Source organism: Coregonus lavaretus (assembly GCF_964263955.1).
Source record: "Coregonus lavaretus genome assembly, chromosome: 10".
Taxonomy (NCBI): Eukaryota; Metazoa; Chordata; class Actinopteri; order Salmoniformes; family Salmonidae; genus Coregonus; species Coregonus lavaretus.
Genome location: NC_139997.1, coordinates 30,866,084 through 30,889,814, shown reverse-complemented (window position 1 = coordinate 30,889,814; position 23,731 = coordinate 30,866,084). Strand labels below are relative to the sequence as shown.

Sequence of the window (23,731 nt, the reverse complement as noted above, 5' to 3'; positions counted from 1 at the left end):
AGAAATGATCAGTCTATACTTTTTATGGTAGGTTTATTTGAACAGTGAGAGACAAAATAACAACAAAAAAATCCAGAAAAACGCATGTCAAAAATGTTATAAATTGATTTGCATTTTAATGAGGGAAATAAGTATTTGACCCCCTCTCAATCGGAAAGGTTTCTGGCTCCCAGGTGTATTTTATACAGGTAACGAGCTGAGATTAGGAGCACACTCTTAAAGGGAGTACTCCTAATCTCAGTTTGTTACCTGTATAAAAGACACCTGTCCACAGAAGCAATCAATCAATCAGATTCCAAACACTCCACCATGGCCAAGACCAAAGAGCTCTCCAAGGATGTCAGGGACAAGATTGTAGACCTACACAAGGCTGGAATGGGGTACCAGACCATCGCCAAGCAGCTTGGTGAGAAGGTGACAACAGTTGGTGCGATTATTCGCAAATGGAAGAAACAAAAGACCTGTCAATCTCCCTCGGCCTGGGGCTCCATGCAAGATCTCACCTCGTGGAGTTGCAATGATCATGAGAACGGTGAGGAATCAGCCCAGAACTACACGGGAGGATCTTGTCAATGATCTCAAGGCAGCTGGGACCATAGTCACCAAGAAAACAATTGGTAACACACTACGCCGTGAAGGACTGAAATCCTGCAGCGCCCGCAAGGTCCCCCTGCTCAAGAAAGCACATATACATGCCCGTCTGAAGTTTGCCAATGAACATCTGAATGATTCAGAGGAGAACTGGGTGAAAGTATTGTGGTCAGATGAGACCAAAATGGAGCTCTTTGGCATCAACTCAACTCGCCGTGTTTGGAGGAGGAGGAATGCTGCCTATGACCCCAATAACACCATCCCCACCGTCAAACATGGAGGTGGAAACATTATGCTTTGGGGGTGTTTTTCTGCAAAGGGGACAGGACAACTTCACTGCATCAAAGGGACGATGGACGGGGCCATGTACCGTCAAATCTTGGGTGAGAACCTCCTTCCCTCAGCCAGGGCATTGAAAATGGGTCGTGGATGGGTATTCCAGCATGACAATGACCCAAAACACATGGCCAAGGCAACAAAGGAGTGGCTCAAGAAGAAGCACATTAAGGTCCTGGAGTGGCCTAGCCAGTCTCCAGACCTTAATCCCATAGAAAATCTGTGGAGGGAGCTGAAGGTTCGAGTTGCCAAACGTCAGCCTCAAAACCTTAATGACTTGGAGAAGATCTGCAAAGAGAAGTGGGACAAAATCCCTCCTGAGATGTGTGCAAACCTGGTGGCCAACTACAAGAAACATCTGACCTCTGTGATTGCCAACAAGGGTTTTGCCACCAAGTACTAAGTCATGTTTTGCAGAGGGGTCAAATACTTATTTCCCTCATTAAAATGCAAATCAATTTATAACATTTTTGACATGCGTTTTTCTGGATTTTTTTTGTTGTTATTCTGTCTCTCACTGTTCAAATAAACCTACCATTACAATTATAGACTGATCATTTCTTTGTCAGTGGGCAAACGTACAAAATCAGCAGGGGATCAAATAATTTTTTCCCTCACTGTAGCTATCCGCAGTCAGAGCTAGATGAATGTTTTGTTTAGCATAATTTATCCAGGTTAGTTTCATTTGAGATGAAATGTCTTAAGCAACGGACACCTGGTAGGACCTGGTAAGAGAGAGACTGTACTCAGTTCTGGTGGTTCAGTCTCATGCCACTAACCAGTAAGACCTCTTACCCTTGACAGTGGAAGTGGAACCTCCCATGTCCAATCACTGTGATGACATTGGTGTTAGTCGGATCCGTGAGGTCATTGGGGTTAATAAGGGGAGGTCCCTGTTCCTCCGTCTTCCTGCCTGTCTCTCATCATTACTTTAGAATTCCAAAAACTGATGTACAAATCGCAGATTGCCACTGTAAGTCTTAGTGTGAATACATTTAAATTAAAGCATATAAATGGGAGTGCTCAAAAAGCCTCTAAATTTGGTTTACAGGCTATTAGTCTTCTGGGTGGGACTTCCCCAAGACTGAGAAATACAACAACTGTACCATTTATGTAATGTTTCCAAAAGGGTATTAAACCCTTGTTGTTTTTTCCAGATGTGTTTGGTATTAAAATAAACAGCCAGTATTTTATTAATACATGTGATCTGACTGTTGAGTCTTCTCCTATTCTCCTTTCACATGAAATAGTATTCATACTGAAATCCATACTGACTACTTTTAAGGAACTGGATGGACAAAACTGGTTAATTCAACCCTGAGAGCCACATGAGTGGGAAGGAAATGTGATATGGGTTTGCATTGTCAGAACCGAGCCCTTTGATCACACAAAAGCACCTGTCTAGGGCTGTAGCTTACATTGTGCTCTCTGGGTGGACACTGTATGTGTGTCACCTGTTGAAGGCTAGTGTGTGTCGTTTTGAAAGGCACCCCTGGTGTGTGTGTGTGTGTGTGTGTGTGTGTGTGTTTTTTAGTAGGACAGCAGACAGGGTGAGCTCATGGTCCTGCTTTAACAAGGAGTGTCTGAGCCTGCCCAGCCTTGTCCACACACACCACAGGCACTCGTGCTCTCTCTCTCACAACACATGCACGGTTCTCTCTCAACCCACACACACACACACACACTCCCTCACACTCTCTTTCTACCTCCTCCCTCACTGTCTCTCAGGGCCAAAACAAACACCTCCACTTGGACTCGACTGCCCTATGCCTGCCTAGTACCCATGACTCATCGTGAGAGGAGAGGGCACCAGGAAAATGGCCTCTCTTGTACAAATACAAACATATGTGCACTCGTGCAAGCTATGTACACAGTACACAACAATTCCCATCAAGACTTGAATCCTTTCCTTTCCAGTGAGAGGCCTCACTTAAAGGTATGAGCCAGTCCATAGTGTTTGTTGACGTGGCTGTGACTCTACTGACAGATCCAATGTGTTTACTACAGTATTGTGTTGAACACCACCATGCCCGGCCACCGCTGATTTGACATACTGTAGTATCATAATAGTGTATAGTAGCATGTATGACTGATGTCCTTTTCTTTCTGTCTCTGCAGGGTGACATAGAAAAGGGTATGGAGATGAAGAAACTGGTTCTGTCTGGCTTTCTGGCCAGTGAGGAGATCTACATCAACCAGCTGGAGGCTTTGCTACTGGTGAGACGCACACACACACACACACTCACTATCAAGGACACGATATGGCGGCCTTTCCCCCGCTCTTCCCTTTCCTTTATGTAGTGCTGTCTGTGTGGGACTGTGCTGGACAGCATTAGCCCTCAGGCCAGTGTGTCAGCACCATGGTGGCTCCAAGTAGGGCCGCATGGGAGACTGGGTTTCTAAAAGCATTATGCCTTTTCGAGAAGCTGTGCTCTCATCTCTGTGAGTGATATTAGTGGATAGTGGTCGGTCATATTTAGAACAGAAAAAAAGGCCAAGTGTTTCCTGAACCAGAGAACACATTGACTGTGTCCCCCCTGCAACTGCAGCGTGATGTCACATCCTGTCTCTCTCTGCACTACTGCAATATGTTCAAAGTACAGTTTGTTCATGAGCAAACCATGAGATGTAGCACTTAACAGGGTTCAATTTTACACACCAGTGTCTTAAACAGAAACAGCAGTTAGAAGTGCGGCAGGTAGCCTAGCGGTTAGTGTTGGGCCAGTAACCGAAAGGTTACTGGTTGAAATACCTGAGCCGTCAAGGTGAAAAATCTGTGCCCTTGAGCAAGGCACTTAACCCTAATTTGTAAAACAACACATTTCGCTACACCTCTCCGGTGTATGTGACAATAAAACATATTTGTAAAAAAAATTATATAACTACAGTGGGGAAAATTTTTATTTAGTCAGCCACTAATTGTGCAAGTTCTCCCACTTAAAAAGATGAGAGAGGCCTGTAATTTTCATCATAGGTACACGTCAACTATGACAGACAAATTGAGAAAAAAAATCCAGAAAATCACATTGTAGGATTTTTAATGAATTTATTTGCAAATTATGGTGGAAAATAAGTATTTGGTCACCTACAAACAAGCAAGATTTCTGGCTCTCACAGACCTGTAACTTCTTCTTTAAGAGGCTCCTCTGTCCTCCACTCGTTACCTGTATTAATGGCACCTGTTTGAACTTGTTATCAGTATAAAAGACACCTGTCCACAACCTCAAACAGTCACACTCCAAACTCCACTATGGCCAAGACCAAAGAGCTGTCAAAGGACACCAGAAACAAAATTGTAGACCTGCACCAGGCTGGGAAGACTGAATCTGCAATAGGTAAGCAGCTTGGTTTGAAGAAATCAACTGTGGGAGCAATTATTAGGAAATGGAAGACATACAAGACCACTGATAATCTCCCTCGATCTGGGGCTCCACGCAAGATCTCACCCCGTGGGGTCAAAATTATCACAAGAACGGTGAGCAAAAATCCCAGAACCACACGGGGGGACCTAGTGAATGACCTGCAGAGAGCTGGGACCAAAGTAACAAAGCCTACCATCAGTAACACACTACGCCGCCAGGGACTGCATGTTATCAGATCTTCAACCAAAACTTAATATAAAGGGAACCTAAGTGAACAAATAACACAACAATTACATACTTACTTCATTTATTTCCTTAACAAAGTTATGCAACACCCAATGCCCCTGTGTGAAAAAGTAATTGCCCCCTTACACTCTCAATAACTTTAGCTGCAATGACTCCAACCAAATGCTTCCTGTAGTTGTTGATCAGTCTCACACGTCGCTGTGGAGTGCACTCCACAGTAAGAACCTCATACCAACAGTCAAGCATGGTGGTGGAAGTGTCCCTTAATAGAAGGGACCATGAATTCTGCTCTGTATCAGATAATTCTACAGGAGAATGTCAGGCCATCCATCAGTGAGCTGAAGCTGAAGCGCAGCAAGGTCATGCAGCAAGACAATCAAGTCTACATGAAAATGGCTAAAAAGCAACACATTTGAAGTTTTATAATGGCCTAGTCAAAGTCCAGACCTAATCGATGTTGTGGCAAGAGTTGAAACGAGCAGTTCGTGCTTGAAGACCCACAGATGTTGCTGAGTTAAAGCAGTTCTGCATGGAAGAGTGGGCGCAAATTCCTCCACAGCGATGTGAGAGACTGATCAACAACTACAGGAAGCATTTGGTTGTGGTCATTGTAGCTAAAGGTGGCACAACCAGTTATTGAGTGTAAGGGGACAATTACTTTTTCACACAGGGGAATTGGGTGTTGCATAACTTTGTTAATTAAATAAATAAAATAAGTATCAATTTTTTGGTTATTTGTGAACTCAGATTCCCTTTATCTAATATTAGATTTTGGTTGAAGATCTGAAATATGCAAAAATTGAGAAAATCAGAAAGCGGGCAAATACTTTATCATGGCACTGTATGTTGTTACAGCCTGAATTAAAAATTTATTAAATATATTTTTTTCTCTCCATCCATCTACACACAATACCCCATAATGACAATGAAAACATGTTATTAGAAATGTTTGCAAATTTATTGAAAATGACATACAGAAATATTCTAATTTACATAAGTATTCACACCCCTTTGCTATGACACTCCAAATTGAGCTCAGGTGCATCCAATTACCTTTGATCATCCTTGATGTCACTTCAACTTGATTGGAGTCCACCTGTGGCCAATTCAATTGTTTGGACATGATTTAGAAAGAACCACACCTGTCTATATAAGGTCCCACAGTTAACAGTGCATGTCAGAGCAGGAACTATACCATGAACAGTCTCACAGTCCCTGCTTTAGATCAATCAATCAATCAAATGTATTTATAAAGCCCTTTTTACAACAGCAGATGTCACAAAATGCTATACAGAAACCCAGCCTAAAACCCCAAACAGCAAGCAATGCAGATGTAGAAGCACGGTGGCTAGGAAAATCTCCCTAGAAATGCAAAAACCTAAGAAGAAACCTAGAGAGGAACCAGGTTCTGAGGGGTGGCCAGTCCCCTTCTGGCTGTGCCGGGTGGAGATTATAACAGTACATGGCCATTAAGGCCAGATATTTCTCCAAGATGTTCATAGATGACCAGCAGGGTCAAATAATAATCACAGTGTTTGTAGAGGCTGCAACAGGTCAGTACATCAGGAGTAAATGTCACTTGGTTTTCATAGCCGGGCATTTAGAGGTTGAGATAGCAGGTGCGGTAGAGAGAGAGAGTTGAAAACAGCAGGTCTGGGACAAGGTAGCATGTCCGGTGAACAGGTCAGGGTTCCATAGCCACAGGCAGAGGAGTTGAAACTGGAGCAGCAGCACGACCAGGTGGACTGGGGACAGCAAGGAGTCATCAGACTAGGTAGTCATGGGGCTCAGGTCCTCCGGGAGGGGAGGGAGAGAGAGAATTAGAGGGAGCATACTTACATTCACACAGGACATCGGGTAAGACAGGAGAATAACACCAGATATAACAGACTGACCCTAGCCCCCCGGCACATGGTCAGCAGTGGGTGAGAAAATAAATACATTTAAGACATTTTGAGTTCAGGCTGTAACACAACAAAATGTGGAATAAGTGAAGGGGTATGCATACTCTCTGAAGGCACTGTAAGCCTATGAATCATTTGAAAAACTGATGTTTATTACAATGGGTCAACACAAGGGCATTTAGCCCATAGCATTGCTTATGAAAGCTAACATGCTGTAAGCTTATTAATCATTTTTGAATTGTAGCACTTATTATGACACTGATTTTCAACCTGGATGTGGAGATGGATGACCTTAGCAACACATGAATGATGTTTTGGTGTGATTCTGTTTTATTTGGAGGGAAGATGATGATAGTGATATCACTGCTCTTCTTTTTTGGATTTCCCTCAGGATATCTAAACTCTTATCTGTACTTGATAAGCCTGGGATCATCCGCCAATCCCAGGCTTATCAAGTACAGATAATAGTTTAGCTATCTGGAGGGAAATCCAAAAAAGAAGAGCAGTGATATCAGTGTAGTGCACAGGCTTGATGCCTGTGCAAGCATATTTTTACTAACATTGTGGGATGTTTGGTCCGATTTGTAATCGTGGTGTGTTCAGAACTGTGTTTCCCTCCCTACTAAATGGAACAGCTCAGCTCTACTCTGTTCTCTAGTCTTTGGTCATGCTGCAGAGCCCGCCCCTAATAATAAAGCACTGCTGACCACCGCCCAGGATCATGATTATTTATGTTTTGAAAGTGTCAGTGCATGTATACACACATACCAGTACACACATAAACACACACTAACTCTCTTCTGAATGTGTGTGTGTGTGTGTGTGCAGCCCATGCGCCCCCTGAAGGCCACAGCCACCACGTCCCAGCCGGTGCTGACCATACAGCAGGTAGAGACCATCTTCTATAAGATCCAGGACATCTTTGAGATCCACAAGGAGTTCTACGACGCCCTCTTCCCTCACATCCAGCAGTGGGATGAGAAGGTCGCCGTCGGACACCTCTTCCAGAAACTGGTAAGGGTGACAATCAACCAGTCAGTCAGTCTGTCAATCAATCAGTCAATTATTCAACCAATCAATCTATCAACTTATCATCAAGCTCTTGATTTAGTTGAAGTAGGTGTGTTAGTAGTACTGGGTTGGAGGACAACTTGGAAGTCTAGTTCAAATAAAATGTATTCCAGTGTCTGCCTGCCTGCCAGATGAAAATCTTTGCCAGTGCGTGTAGGCTTCCTGCCCCTCCCCCTCCGAAGCATAGTCTACTAGCCTACTGACGTTACAAGCGTTATTCAGAAATTAGGGAGAGAGATTTCTTATTAGAGAAAAATAGACTATAGTATCCTTATCACGTTTGACATTGGATTTATTAACTACAAAAAGTTAAGACGTTTTTATTTATATTCTGGTGCCGCTCTGCACTCGCAAGCTTGTTAGCTAGCTAGCTAGTTTTGGTATAACGTTATGCCAACTCTCTGAAGTTCAACTTCAAATACATTCAAAGTTCCTTCATAGAAGCCGGTCCTCCGTGTGTATAATTCTGTGGGCCTAATTTAGATAATGCATGTCATAACAACAAGATGCCCAGCGCTTCCTCCTCCGTCTCTCTCTCTCTCCCCACACACAAAATTTGTCGCAAATCGCGCCCTACACTTGTCTGTCCAATGAATGTAATTAGCTTGCCCACTCCATAGCAAGTTGCTCTATCTGCTAAATGTCTAAAAATATATCTATATTTCTGAGTTTTAAAAATGAACAAAAAGGAACGATATAAACAGTTTTTGGGGTTCGAACCGGTTCATAACTTTATTTTGCTGGTCAGAACAATGGAACGGAACAGAAAAAAGAATGGTTCTGTTCAGAACTAAACGATTAAAAAATAATTTTGGTTCAAACCCCTGATTGTAACAGCATAGATTTCACCTCCCTCTGTTCAATCTATACCCCTCTAGGATAAACATTAAATTACACTGGGGCCTGCCCAGACATTAGTCCCTATCCTGCTCCTACTCCCCTATCCATCTCTCTTCCTTCCAGCTGTCCTTTTAAACCGCAAACTTCAGTTTCTCTAACAGGCTGGTTTCTGAGAATTGAATGTTCATGTACTGTAGGGTCTTGACTCTTGACCCAATAAAGGGGATTTTTAAATGTAAAAATTCTCTCTCTCTCTCTCTATTCCTCCTCTTCCTCTCATCTGTCTCTCCTTTGTGTTATTTTCCCCCCATCTCTCTCTCTTCCCGTCTCCCTTTTTCTCTCTCCCCCACTCCGCCCCCCTACTCCCTCTCAGTAAGCAGACAGTGCAGTATCAGTAAGTGAATGTTAAAGTGATGCTCCAGAACCTTTTGTATCATTTTAGCCAGTAGTTTTGAAAGTGGTGCTCAAGAGCCAAAACGGGTCCCCGTTTTTGGTGTCCTACGTCATCCAATTGTGTACTACGTCATCCATTTGGTATGTCCTGCACATTTTTATAATGTGTTATGAATCCAATTCGTACAATATGTTACAAATTAGTTTTGCTTAAGATCCTGGACTGCATCTCTAATGGGATGTAATGTCTAACATTAGGCCCTGTCTCTTTCCTGCATTACACTGCTCATTAAACCCCAGAGTGTGGAGCCTGATTGGTTTAGGGAATGGTTCCATGAATCTGATTGGGTTAGGAGTGTTCTGTCTCTCATAAGGAAGGTCTCTAAAGGAGTTAGGTCTCCCATGTGATACAACACCACACTGACAGAGCAGACTGATGTGATTAGCAGTTAGTACAGTATTCCACTTAGTATGGTGCTCTGCATTTGTGACTGTGTATTGTTTTGTCGTAGAAGCAAAGTTTTAACCTCTATTTTCAATTGGATAGAAAAGTTTCTAATCGTTCATTATACTTACGTAACTTTATATTAGGTTAACTCATTTAGTACATTGTGAGTGGAAGGACATTAAGCAGGAGTCAAATTACGCACGTGCATGCGCACACACACACACACACCACAGATGTCTCGCCGACATCCATTAGCAGAATCATCCAGTTCCATCTGGGAGGTGTGTGTGTGCGAGTGTGTCGCGTGGCAACTAAACATTTAGACAGGCCTGTCTGTGAGGGAGCCACCAAACAGTGTACAGATGGTGTCATAATTACACCGCACACTCCCCACTGCTCCCTGTGTGGGGCGCTGGAAACACTACAGTAGAAACAGAGAGCGAGATAGGGAGATGGAGGGGCGAGGAGAGGGGGATCAAAGGAAAGAAGGAAGGGAAGGAGAGAGAGGAGGGGAAAGAGAGGGGCGAAAAATAAAGGGAAAGAGAGCAAGAAGGATGGAAAACTCTTATTTTCCATCTCTTGCTCTCTCTCTCTCCTCTCCTATATATTTCTCACCCTCTCCTCTGTCTCAGGGTGTTGTTTTCTAGTACCTGTGATGCTCTTGGTGAGAGACCAAAGTGTGTCTGCCAACGATGTAAATGTTGCTAGGAGAGAGCCTTTGCCATGATGACTGATTGGGTCAGAAGGTTCTCCAAATCTGCAGGGAAAGATGGGTACAGGGGAACATAATGGAAGATGTGCCAGAAGGGGAGAGAGGAGAAGGGAAAGAATATTGATCTCTGCTTTGAAGTGTCCTCAGAGACCTCATGGTTCCTCCACTTCTCCCCTCCAACAGCGATGATGCGTCACACCACATGGGTAGAGGAGGAGAAAGGGAGGGAGGGAGAGAGAGAGCGAAAGGGGGATGGAGGGCAGAGCACACATACAGTAGCTTAACAAGTTCTAATTCATTTAACCTCTCATTTATTTCTCAGCCCCATACCTTTCTCATTCCCTCTATCAATGTCTTGACTAGCTCTCCCTAGTCCCTTCACCGGAGCTGTTTAAGTATGCATATTCATTTCCTGGTCCAATTGCCTTCATTAGCAGGCACAGAGAGGCCCGAGCGATGCAACTGGCTGATTGACTGGGCTCCAATCAGGAACGTGGGACCCGCAGCAGGGAAGGGCTTTGTGGAGATGTGATAAGAAGGCGTCCAAGGGAGAGATAGCTGCTAGCCAGCGGAGCCGCGGCCCTGTTAACTCTGGCAGTGTGATGGAGTTGATTAAAATCACTCCTGGACTGGATGGAATTTATAGAGTCTGCATCGTTCACAATAGATGTTCTTCACGCCTCTCAGGAGTGATAATTTGAATGGGAATTAATTTGGTGCAAAACAGGGGTGTCAAACTCCCTTTGCCCCTGGGGCCACATAATAGTCCTCTATCCATAATTTTTTGAATTTTCTATGCTCCCTGACTGTCTAGCTTTCATTTCGGTGATTATTAGTGAGCTGGACACAGTCAAGAAACTGTATAAATGTAGGTCCATTATCATTTCTACACATTTTCCATTTGGTTTTAGTCATTTTAAAGTATATTGAATTACATTTTTATACAGTGCATTCAGAAAGTATTCAGACCCCTTCCCTTTTTCCATATTTTGTTACGTTACATACAGCCTTATTCTAAAATTGATTAAATATTTCTTTTTCTCATCAATCTACACACAATACCCCATAATGACAAAGCGAAAACAGGTTTTTAGAAATGTTTAAAAAATATATATTAAAAAAAGTACATAAGTATTCAGACCCGAAATTGAGCTCAGGTGCATCCTGTTTCTATTTATCATCCTTGAGATGTTTCTACATTTTGATTGGAGTCCACCTGTGGTAAATTCAATTGATTGGACATGATTTGGAATGGCACACACTTGTCTATAATAAGGTCCCTCAGTTGACAGTGCATGTCAGAGCAAAAACCAAGCCATGAGGTCGAAGGAATTGTCCGTAGAGCTCCGAGACAGGATTGTGTCGGCACAGATCTGGGGAAGGGTACCAAAACAATTCTGCAGGTCCCCAAGAACACAGTGGCATCTATCATTCTTAAATGGAAGAAATTTGGAACCACCAAGACTCTTCCTAGAGCTGGCCACTCGCCCAAATTGAGCAATCGGGGGAGAATGGCTCTGGTCAGAGAGGTGACCAAGAACCCGATGGTCACTCTGACAGAGCTCCAGAGTTCCTCTGTGGAGATGGGAGAACCTTCCAGAAGAACAACCATCTCTGCAGCACTCCACCAATCAGGCCTTTATGGTAGAGTGGCCAGATGGAAGCCACTCCTCAGTAAAAGGCCTGTGATAGCCCGCTTGGAGTTTGCCAAAAGGCACCTAAAGGACTCTGACCATGAGAAACAAGATTCTCTGATAAAACCAAGATTGAACTCTTTGGCCTGATGCCAATCGTCACGTCTGGAGGAAACCTGGCACCATCCCTACGGTGAAGCATGGTGGTGGCAGCATCATGCTGTGGGGATGTTTTTCAGTGGCAGGGACTGGGAGTCAGGATCGAGGGAAAGATGAACGGAGTAAAGTACAGAGAGATCCTTGATGAAAACCTGCTCCAGAGCGCTCAGGACCTCAGACTGGGGCGAAGGTTCACCTTCCAACAGGACATCGACCCTAAGCACACAGCCAAGAGAACACAAGAGTGGCTTCGGGACAAGTCTCTGAATGTCCTTGAGTGGCCCAGCCAGAGCCCGGATTGAACACGATCTTAAAAATGTTCTGGAGAGACCTGAAAATAGCTGTGCAGCGACGCTCCCCATCCAATCTGACAGAGCTTGAGAGGATCTGCAGAGAAGAATGTGAGAAACTCCCCAAATACAGGTGTGCCAAGCTTGTAGCGTCATACCCAAGAAGACTCAATGCTGTAATTGCTGCCAAAGGTGCTTCAACTAAATGTGATATTTAAGTTTTGTATTTTGAATACATTTGAAAAAAGTTATAAAAACCTGTTTTTGCTTTGTCATTATGGAGTATTGTATGTAGATTGATGAGGGGGAAAAAACTATTTAATCAATTTTAGAATAAGGCTGTAATGTAACAAAATGTGGAAAAAATCAAGAGGTCTGAATACTTTCTGAATGCATTGTATATATATTTATTTATTTAACTTTATTTATTCATTTGATACCCCTGCTCTAAAGCTTTACACTGTATGGAAATCTGATTGGTTTCCTCTGAGGGACTTGGATTGCGTCATCCAATACCCCTCTCCAGTCTTGGGTGTAGGATAGGGAGTTCTAAACATAAAAGAAAAGAAAGGAAGGTTCATTTAGGAGTCTTAGTTTTCATCCAGACGCCATCTTTTTCTTTCTTTCTCCTCTTCATCCTCCTTCTCCTCATCCTCCTCCTCTTCCTCCTACTTTTCCTCTGTCCACTGTGTTAATTTTTTGTCCTCTCCTCTGTGGTCCAGGCCAGCCAGCTGGGGGTGTACAAGGCCTTTGTTGACAACTACAAGACAGCGGTGGAGACAGCAGAGAAATGCAGCCAGGCCAACACCCAGTTCCAGAAGATCTCTGAGGTAGGTGTTGGTTACACACACAAGACACACACACACATACATTCACACTCACACCCTGCACATCAGTTGTGAGGGCTGCAATTTGTACTAATATATGGAGTTGTTTCCCCAGCCCTACAGTCTGCTGCAGCAGCTCCATTCCTCTTCATTAGTCCTCTCAGCACCACTCAGCCTCAACCAGGCTGTGTGTGTGTGTCTCTGGTTGTGTGTGTCTCTGGTTGTGTGTGTGTCTCTGTTTGTGTGCGTGTGTATCTCTGTTTGTGTGTGTCCTGCTTCTATACAACAGGAGGTTGGTGGCACCTTAATTGGGTAGAACGTGCCCGTGGTAATGAATGGAGCGGAATGAGCGGAACGGTATCAAACACATGGTTTCCAGGTGTTTGGTGCCATTCCAAAGGTTCAGTTCCGGCCATTATTATGAGCCGTTCTCCCCTCAGCAGCCTCCTGTGTTCTATACCCTGTTCCTATACCGCTAAATTCTTATACTGCTAAACCTGTAATACACCAGCAATCACAAATCATTCATTTTCTTCCAGAACCTGAAAGTAAAGGGACCCAAGGACTCGAAGGACTGTAACACAAATGTCACTATGGAAGGTAAGAAATGAGTTCTGATCTAGATGTGTGTCTGAAGGTACTGAAGCTGCTATGGCTCTTTAAGACTCTGTAGCCTTGTCTCTTCTGCTTGTGTATGCAGCGGCAGGCTTAGGGAGGCAAGGCTCCCTCCTGTGCGTGCGTGCGTGCGCGGCGCTCTCTCTGCTCCGCTCCCCCCTCTCTCTCTCTCTCTCTCATCCCTCTCTGCCTTTCCCACTCCTCTCTCCTCTTCCGCTCTCTCTTCTCTCTCTCTCTCTCTGACTATGGGTGTTGGAGATGGACAGAGAGTGGAGGCAGAGAGAACAGAGGAGGAAGTGTGAGATGGAGATCCTACTGGTACTCAGACTGTGTTGTAACTGCACATACGGTAACGTGTGTGTGTGTGTGTGTGTATGGGAGAGCATGTGTGTGTGACAGTACATTTGAAGTAACTTGTGTGTATAGAAAAGCCTTTGTAATCTGTCTTTATTCCTTTATTGTACGTAAAGGGTGTTTGCTGGTTCTATAGTGTGTTGTGTAGCGTTAACAATTGCACTTGCCTATATGTCTATACAAGTATATGTAAGGTTCTTTCTTGGCTGGTGCTGTGAATACGTTAGTGTGGATGCTGTATGGTAAAGTTACTGGTTTGTGGCAGTGTCTTAGATGTAGCCGGGTGCCCATTAGTTAATGAGCTGTTTTGTATTCTGGGTGAAGACAGTCGCTACTCTCGTCTCTCGCCAGGTTCTCTCTATCCTCTCGTTTTTGCTGAGAGAGAGGGAGACAGTCTTTGTGCTTTTTCGCTCCTGGCTGTAGACGTGTGTACATATCTGTGTGTGTTTGGTTTTGCATGTATGTGGTTGTGCTCACACCTTTCTCTTGTGCATGGTAGAAGGTTGGTGTGTGGTTGTGTGAGCCTGTTCAGAGGTGTACCTGTGTTACGTATATTATATGTGTTTGTGTGTGTGTGAGGGTTTAGTGTTTGAAGTTGCGGTGAGATTATCCTCCCTGGCTGGGTCTGCTGTCAGTCTGTCATATCAGCAGACAGACAGCACTCCCCTTTAAGGTGAAACACTAGAGAAAGTCAGAGGGAAAGAGAAGGGGACGCGCAGAGAGAAAGATGAACAAGACGGGGAAAATATAGAGGAAAAGATAATGGTGGAAAAAGGAGGAGGAACCCACTGGGCACAGACGTCAATTCAATGTCTATTCCACGTTGGGTCAACATAATTTCATTGAAATGACATGGAAACTACGTTGATTCAACCAGTGTGTGCCCAGTGGGAAGAGAGGGGGAAGAGGCTGTGGATGTGTGGATGATTTCTCAAGTAGATCGTGGATGGATCTCTTTATAAGCAGAGCACGTTAGCCCATGTCAGGACTGACTGTTCCAGACTACCCCTCCTCATACACACCATACTTATCTACTGAGTACCATCACCACGCCACTTCAATCAGTGTGTGTATGTGTGGTAAGCACTCATGTTTTGAGTGTGTATGCATGTGTGCATTTGAGTAATGTCATACTGCTCTGGCCGGATTTTGTAAACTTCAGGGGGATTGGGTTAAACCTGGCAGCAGATCAAAGTAGAGAAATATTGAGAGAGAGAGAACAACAGAGCAGTAAAAAGACAGAAATATATGCAGAAATATTTGCAGTATGTGTGGTACAGCCAGACAGTAACAGAGTTCAAGTAGAGGTAGGCTTTAGAATAGAATGTTATGAAGTGCTAATGGTTGTTTGTGAAGAATACACTCTGTTTGTCCTGATGATCACAGTTATACCTGGTTGAGTTCAACTTCACACCTTTCCATCCCGAAACATCATGTTTTTAATAGATGTATAAATAAAGAAGTTTAAGCACGTTTTTAATTGTGAGCGAGAGTTGTCAAGAGTTGTCTTTTTCCTCAATGCTCATCCCCGAACCCACAGCATTTCACACACTGTCCAATCTCCCAGTCTCATTTCACACACTGTCCAATCTCCCAGTCTCATTTCACACACTGTCCAATCTCCCAGTCTCATTTCACACACTGTCCAATCTCCCAGTCTCATTTGGCACACTGTCTAGTGGCTACTGATGAAGCCAGTTAAACTGAGCAGGTAGTCCGTTTCAATCTATTTAACACAACACAAATGTATTACTGCATATTGAGGACTGCTGTCCTTCTTCTTCTTCTTCTCTCTCTCTCTCTCTCTCTCTCTCTCTCTCTCTCTCTCTCTCTCTCTCTCTCTCTGAGATGTGTTAAGATACAGACCCATTTCCATATCTGCTCTATTGTTTCAGCACTGGGCTGTTTTCAGAGCTGTAACATGTGGATAAGAATATAGCTGTCTGCTGAGATGCTCTGCTCCACTGTTGATAATCCCTACTTCTATTATATATCCCATCTCTCTGTCCCCCTCCCACTCTCACTCTGCTCTCTCTCTCCCTCTGTCCATCCGTCTCTCGGTCCCTCACATTTGTAGTGGTTGACTAGAGCAAAGGCACTGATTTGTGGTCCAACAGCAATGTATTGGAATTTCTCTAAAAACCCTTAACCCCATAGGGATATCACTAACGGGCATCAGCTCCAAACCTTTAGGTAGAAACATAATAATTCCATTACACTAGGTCAGGGATGTGCAACTCCAGTCATCGGGGGCCGGAGTGGTGTCTCACTTTTCCCCCATCCCTAGCAAACACAGCTGATTAAACTAATTGCATTCTAAACTAAAGATCATGATTAGGTGATTATTGGAGTCAGGTGTGTTAGCTGGGGCTGGGGCAAAAGTGTGACACCAATCAGGCCCCCGAGGACTGGAGTTGACAGCCATGCCTGTCCCTCCCATCCCTGTTGGACTGACCAGACCACAGCCTAGACCACTGGCTTTATTAACAAGACAAGTAGAGATCATCATGCTACCATCACTTCATTTTATCTTTTCATATTCACTAAGAACAACACCTACTTCAGGGTTTCCCAACCCTCTCCTCGGCCCCCTAAACTGGCACACCTGATTCAATTAGTCAAAGCCTTGATGATTAGTTGACTAATTGAATCAGGTGTTCCAGTTTAGGATAAGAAAAAATGTCTGGGGGGGGCCGAGAAACCTTGATTACTGTATTATACATATGTTAGACATGACTATATTCACAATTAGTCATATGTTTGTTAAAAATATATTCTAATCCTGCCTCCTCCTCTGTCTGTCCCCTTCTCACTGTCACTCCTCACACTTCTCTCTCCCCCCCATACTTGATCTTGTCCTTCCTCTCTCTGTCTCTCTCTCACTCACTCACTCACTCGGCACAGTCGGTGAGGGCTGGGGTTGGCATTGATCAGTATAACCAAGTCTAGATGCCAGTCAGGGAGCTGGGCTGGCATATGTCTATCTATCTATCTAAGTCATGTCTCAGTGTTGTAGATCCAGGACTGTTGATTGGCTGTGACCCACATTGACACCCTGGTTACCGAGAAGGAGCTGTCCGTCAGGTTGTCACGGTGACCTTGAGGAGGGTTCCATCAGAGGCGCCCGCTGTTAAGCTCTATCTGTTTTCTATAATCAGCAACTCCTCCATCACTCCTCTCATCAACATCCCTCACTCCACTCCTCTTCTCTCATCTTCTATGGCCCTTCTGTTCCCCTCTCTTCCCTCTCGTTGCTACTGAACTTTGAACTGTACATCTGTCTGCACTGCAGAGTCCCTGACTGACTGTGTCCTTGGAGATGAAGGGACTGAGACGAGGGGTGTTCAATCAGAAGTCAGTTCAAAGCATGGGGTGGTACTTTTAATTAGCTCCAGTGAAGGACAGTGAGGTTGAGTCTATTGGCCTGAGGCTTTGTCATGGAGAGAGAAGTATGTTTAAATTCATAAAGAAAGAAACATTTTAACTTGAACAATTACCACTGTTTTGTATGTAGGTCCCCCCAAAGCCTATGAGCTGGAGTGTTAACTCACATTCACATATCCACACAGGAACTGGTAGTGATAAAAGAGAGACAGCAGAAATTCACTGGGATCCTGTTCAGATGTGCTGATGGGGCTTCATAAAACACACACACGCACTCTCACACACACCTAGACTCTCCTCGCCATTGACACCATTCATTTCCATTGTAATGAATGTAGATTCTGCAGTTAATTCACACAAAAGGCAGCAGAGTTTATTAATCCACGATGGAGGATGGAGGGAATACAGGGAGCATTATTAAGGGAGGGAGGGAACATGAAAGAGAATCAATGCTTTTTCATAAGCACCGCTCCAGTTGAGGCTCTGTTGACAGTCTGTGACACAGTGTGTGTGTGTTATAGAATATAAAGCCCCATCAGTAGTACATCTGAACAGGATCCCAGTGGATTTCTGCTGTCTTTCTTTTATCACTACCAGTTGAATCAGAGGCGAGAATAGGAGGAGGGAGATGGAGAAAGAGGGATCATTTCAACAGCTGTACTGCAGATGAGAGCGAGAGAGACATTGAGATGCCTCTACTATAGATGTACAGAGTGATGTTCAACCAGATAATGAGTGAGTGAAGTGTAATGTATATTCAGAGATCACAAGGAGCTCATTACCAAAGCCCAAAGCTTTGGATGTTCAGTGGAGATGGTAGACATGTCAACAGGAGCCTGTACCCTACAGCTAAGCTGCCTTACCCCTTCACCCTCTCTCTTCCCCTCTTTTCGTTCTCTCTTTTCTTTCTTTTCTTTCTTTTCTTTCTTTTCTTTCTTTTCTTTCTTTCTTTCTTTCTTTCTTTCTTTCTTTCTTTCTTTCTTTCTTTCTTTCTTTCTTTCTTTCTTTCTTTCTTTCTTTCTTTCTTTCTTTCTTTCTTTCTTTCTTTCTTTCTTTCTTTCTTTCTTTCTTTCTTTCTTTCTTTCTTTCTTTCTTTCTTTCTTTCTTTCTTTCTTTCTTTCTTTCTTTCTTTCTTTCTTTCTTTCTTTCTTTCTTTCTTTCTTTCTTTCTTTCTTTCTTTCTTTCTTTCTTTCTTTCTTTCTTTCTTTCTTTCTTTCTTTCTTTCTTTCTTTCTTTCTTTCTTTCTTTCTTTCTTTCTTTCTTTCTTTCTTTTCTTTCTTTCTTTCTTTCTTTCTTTCTTTCTTTCTTTCTTTCTTTCTTTCTTTCTTTCTTTCTTTCTTTCTTTCTTTCTTTCTTTCTTTCTTTCTTTCTTTCTTTCTTTCTTTCTTTCTTTCTTTCTTTTCTTTCTTTCTTTCTTTCTTTCTTTCTTTCTTTCTTTCTTTCTTTCTTTCTTTCTTTCTTTCTTTCTTTCTTTCTTTCTTTCTTTCTTTCTTGATAGCTGTCAGCCCCGCAGGTGCTCTGTCTCTCAGCTGCAAAGCCTCCTGGGAAATCAGCCTAGTGTGACAGATCTGGTTTGTAACTGGATTGGCTCCTGAGCTGTGAGTTCAACCGGGAGAGAGATGGAAAGAGGGAGAGACAGATTAAGAGAAGTTTAGAATAGAAAATTAGTTTTGAGGCCAAAGGAAAATTGTGTGTGTGTGAACACGGCTTGGCATAGTTTCCCTAGTAGCAGAGATCTGCAATGGAATCAAAGTGCTATGTAACCAATAAGGATGCTGCGAGGCTGGAGCTTCACTGCATGTTAAACAGGCTGTCTTTGGAGACGTTGTAAGTGTTTGTATAGTGTGCACAACCTGACAAGGAATTACGTAAACCCTGTTACAGAGTCTGGTGATGCTGAGCTAAATGGCTGTGTGTGTGTGTCAGTATTGGGGAAGCTACTCTGAAAATATAGTTGGGGAAGCTACTCTGAAAGTTAAGCTACACTAAAGCTACCCTTACGAAAAATAGTTTACTTAACTAAAGTTACTTTGAAAAAGTAGTTCACTACATAAAAACTACTTTGTGAAAAAAATTAACATATCTAAATCTCTAATGTCATAGACAAAACACCCTCTGCCAGACAGATCCCTCTGGAGTCAGATGTTAACAGAATATGTAATTTAACCTATTAAATACAAAAACTGGTATAATGCCCAAAAAATTGTGTGTAGTTCCAGTAGTTAGCTACACCGCTACATGGCAAAACAAGTTAACTACTGAAAATACTACCTAGATTATAATTTAGTTCAATTACCACCAATATACTGCAAAATGTCGTTAAACTATATGTAGTTCACTACTCCCCAACACTGGTGTGTGTGAGAGAGAGAAATGACAGAATGAAACAATAAAGGAAGTGTTAGAAAAAGGGGGACATCAAACAACCCTGCACTGCATGCTGGGAGAGAGAGGGCCAAGACCTTGACTCAACCACTCACACATTGTATGGGATAGATTCACCCTCCTCTGCAGTATAGAAATACTGCATTCCCCTTGGCTCGCTTGTCATCTATATGATATAAGATATGAGAGGCGCACTGTGAGAACGAGAAATGTAGACAGGGTCAGGAAGTTAATCCTGATGTGAATTGAGTGGGAAGGTTTCTGAAAACAACCTTATTCAGCAGAGAAGGAATAACAGAGCTTAGAAAGAATGAGGTGTGTGTGTGTCCCCGTCTCTGCAGGGAGCAGACACCTGAGGTTCTGGATGATAGAAATGTCTGCCCCTTACCCCAGGAAACCTACGCCCAGTCAAGTGTGAAATAGGCTTTTTGAGTCGTGTTTTTCTGCATTGTGTGTGTGTGTGTGTGTGTGTCAAACCAAACTGAGTGCCCTCTTCTTGTCCTTTCCCACAGCTCTCCTGTACAAGCCGATTGACCGTGTGACCAGAAGCACGCTGGTTCTTCATGTGAGTACACACACACACCAGTACATTCACCGTCACGACTAGCATGAGGTAGATCCATGAAGGATTCCTGATCTCACCCAGAGACAAATGACAAGATTGAAGAGATAGATTGAATAGATAGGACAGGATCGATACTCATCAAGGATTAAGAGTTACTGCTGTCACGTTGTGTAGTCATGAGAAACATAGTGATGGGGCTGGGTAGAATCTCTCTAGAAAGCCCCGCAGGTCATTAAAATTCAGCTTGGTTCTGTATCCACCTGCGAAGACAAACCCTGCCTGCTGCTGTTTATAGTAAGTGTTGCATTTGCCAAGCCTATACTTTTCCTCTGCGCTGTCCATCGAAATGACATGCTGTTAGAAACAATAGGCTCTAATTTGATGGGCTACAACCAAGTGGAAAGTGAAACCGCAAGCAGAAATGCCTAGACGTCTCCTCAAGTCCAGCTTCCAGTGCATTTCATGAATATGTTTGACATAAAGCTAGTGGAGCCGTGACCAAACAAAGACCAGTTGGTTTGCTAAAAACAAAGGTGGGAGCAGATCACGCAAACACACTGGCTGAGTCCCAAATGGCACCATATTCCAAATTTAGTGCACTACTTCTTCCATAGTGTTTGACCAGGGCCCATAGTGCACAATATAGGGAATAGGGTGCCATTTGGGACACAGACACGGACAAACAGTGAAAGTTACTGTATTATTATCTCTTAATGCCGTACAAAGACTGGTACTGTACTGTACCGCTGACATCAGCTCAAGCCTTCTAGAGCTTGTCGGAATACATTTACGGTAGTGTGCTGACAAGGCATAAATCAGGCAATGGAAAAGAGATGGGCTTTTCTTTCACACACTCCTCTGAAAAAAGGAACTTCGTTACGCTGAGAATAAGGTATTTGCGATGTGGAAGCAGGCTGTCTCAGCCATTTCTTAGGTAGCACTTTAAAAAATAAAGTAATTAGTTACGCCCACAGTTCAATAAAGGAGAGACTCTCGTATGCTTTTATTAGAGGAAAATATGTGGAACAAAACTCAGCCATGCATCCAAATTGTCCAATTCATCAACATAGGTTTAAAAACACATGCACAGTGACTGTCCAAAGACATTTCATTTGAATGGATGTGGGTCTCTATGTTTTTGGATGGGGGTCCCTGTGACCATTTGAGAGTTGCATTCCCAGTGTGTGTAAAATCTAATGGTCTTTCTCTCTCTCTCTCTCTCTCTCTGTGTATTTTAGGACCTGCTGAAGCACACCCTAAGGACCACCCAGACTTCCCCCTGCTGCAGGATGCTTTGAGGATCTCCCAGAACTTCCTGTCCTCCATCAATGAAGAGATTGACCCCCGCAGGACCGCCGTCACCACGCCTAAGGGAGAGGTGGGGTCACACACAGACACACACACCATTGTAATAGACTACCTTATACTTCTTAGCACTTCTTGTTGAAACCTTGGGGAAGTGTGCCAATGTATTTGTGTTTGGGTCAGAGAGAAACCCACAGTCTCTCTCCTTTCCTCCTGCCCCCACATCCTCAATCTCTTCATTACCAGCTTCCTCTCTCTCCCTCCTCTCTCTTCATCTCTCTCTATCTCCCTCCTCTCTCTTCATCTCTCTCTATCTCCCCTCTCTCTCTCTCTCTCTCTCTTGCATCTTTTGATCTTTTCCCTCTCTCTCTCCTCCCAGCATGCAGTTGCAGGGTTGTTTGATGTCCCCCTCTTTCTAACACCTGCCCCTTTATTGTTTCATTCTGTCGTTTTTTTCTGCCTGTCAGCCTTTTCTCCTCTTACTGCCTCTCTCGCTCTCTCTCTCTCTCTCTCATCTCTCTCTCTCTCTCTCTCTCTCTCTCTCTCTCTCTCTCTCTCTCTCTCTCTCTCTCTCTCTCTCTCTCTCTCTCTCTCTCTCTCTCTCTCTCTCTCTCTCTCTCTCTCTCTCTCTCTCTCTCTCTCTCTCTCTCTCTCTCTCTCTCTCTCTGAGTATATGGTTTTTACAGTCTCTGCCTGCTGAGTCCTTCCTCTCTTCCTTCCTTCCTTCCTTCCTCTATCCCGCCATCTCTCCCTCGCGCTTTACCTCTCCTCCTTTCTCCCTCCATCTCTCTTCAGCTCACCTCCCTCCATATCTCTCTCCCCCCATCTCTCTCCCCCCATCTCTTCCTCTCTCTCCCTCTATCCCTCTTCCATTCAGTCAGCTCAGTTCTTAACCTCCCAGTCAGCTCTCCATTCGTTACATGTCTGTCTGCTACCAGTTAAATGGAAAAATCTCGCTGCCCTCTTTGGCTCAGACTTTCCTGATTACTCCAGTTCTGGTTTAGCGCTGCCTTATTTTAGCTTTCCTAGTTGGCTTGCTAGAGATGGACAGATGCAGAGAGAGAGAGAGAGGGGGAGTGTTTTAAGTTCTGAGTGGCTTACTTTAGCTGATGATTCTCTTGCTGTAACACAGCCATCATTGATAATGCAATAGACACATATAAAATATAGACAACAAGTGAATTCTTTCATATTGCTGAACCTTGACCTGTACCTCCTACAGTATATCCTGTCAGGAAGTGAATGTTTACGACTAGGCTAGTTGCCCCGTGCTGGGCGTGCCACATGAAGTGATGCTGTTTCTCTCCCTGGTAGGCTCGTCAGCTGGTGAAGGATGGTTTCCTGGTGGAGGTGTCAGAGGGTTCCAGGAAGCTGCGTCACGTCTTCCTCTTCACAGACCTGCTGCTCTGTGCCAAGATGAAGAAGACCTCCGCAGGGTAGGTTAACGCTCACAGAGCATCAACACAAACCCATGCACATTCAGGTATATACATACCCACTGTGCTATTCACTGTGCATAAACTTAGATTATACACTCTTGAGTGGTCTCCAGTGTGAGTTCATTATCCTAAGTCTGTTGAGAGGTGGGTGTGGTAGTTGTGCGCGCGAGCAGAGCACCAGGTGTCTGGTTAGCAGAGAGGCTGATGGAGGCCACAGCCCATCAGTGTGTGTGTGACTGGAGAGAGAATAGACTAGTCTGTCACCCGAGACTAGACCAGTCATCCATATTAACACTTAGACACTATTTTCCTCCACCTCACCTTACCTCCCCGCTCACTGAGAGACTGTGAGAGAATACGCTGCCCATAACAATGTATCTCCCTCTATCCCTCTCTCTATCTCCTGTGAATCTATCAAACATTTTTTACATTCTTATTAAAGGTGCGTTCGATAGGAGAGAGATGGCGAGAAAGAGAGAAGAAAGAGAGACCGAGTGATACAGGGAACATACTCCAATAGCCTCTCCTTCTATGAGCCAGACTGATAGCTTGTCCCGTATTCCTACAGAGTTCTAATGGAATTGAGTAGTTTTCTGTGATCTGGAACAGTGTATCAGGATGGATGACAGCCCTGCTCAAAAGGGATTCTCTCTTTCACTGCTGTTATTATTTCCTCCATTTTAAAACTCCAAAGTATTCTCTGATGTTATAATTAAAAAGGAAGACTATTAATTGAAAATTAGAATGTAGTCATACATGATGCCTTTGGTGCTGTAGACCAGGGGTTGGCAAACTTTTTGGCTCGAGGACCACTGCGGGATTTTGAAATTCAACGGAGGACCGCACAGATTTTTTGGGGGACTGATTTGTT

General features: G+C 43.8%; 1 protein-coding gene across 1 annotated transcript in view; it reads left to right on the top strand.

Annotated features, from left to right (window-relative positions):
- LOC311135730 (active breakpoint cluster region-related protein-like) overlaps window positions 1–23,731 on the top strand; it is a gene marked incomplete at its 3' end in the record, with an annotated part of 228,826 nt that overhangs the window by 119,905 nt on the left and 85,190 nt on the right. Inside the window, 8 exon segments of the mRNA XM_084169757.1 lie at window positions 3,046–3,144; window positions 7,268–7,453; window positions 12,709–12,816; window positions 13,353–13,413; window positions 20,064–20,116; window positions 21,355–21,367; window positions 21,370–21,494; window positions 22,736–22,857. Of these exon segments, the coding sequence (XP_084025883.1) occupies window positions 3,046–3,144; window positions 7,268–7,453; window positions 12,709–12,816; window positions 13,353–13,413; window positions 20,064–20,116; window positions 21,355–21,367; window positions 21,370–21,494; window positions 22,736–22,857 (767 nt within the window).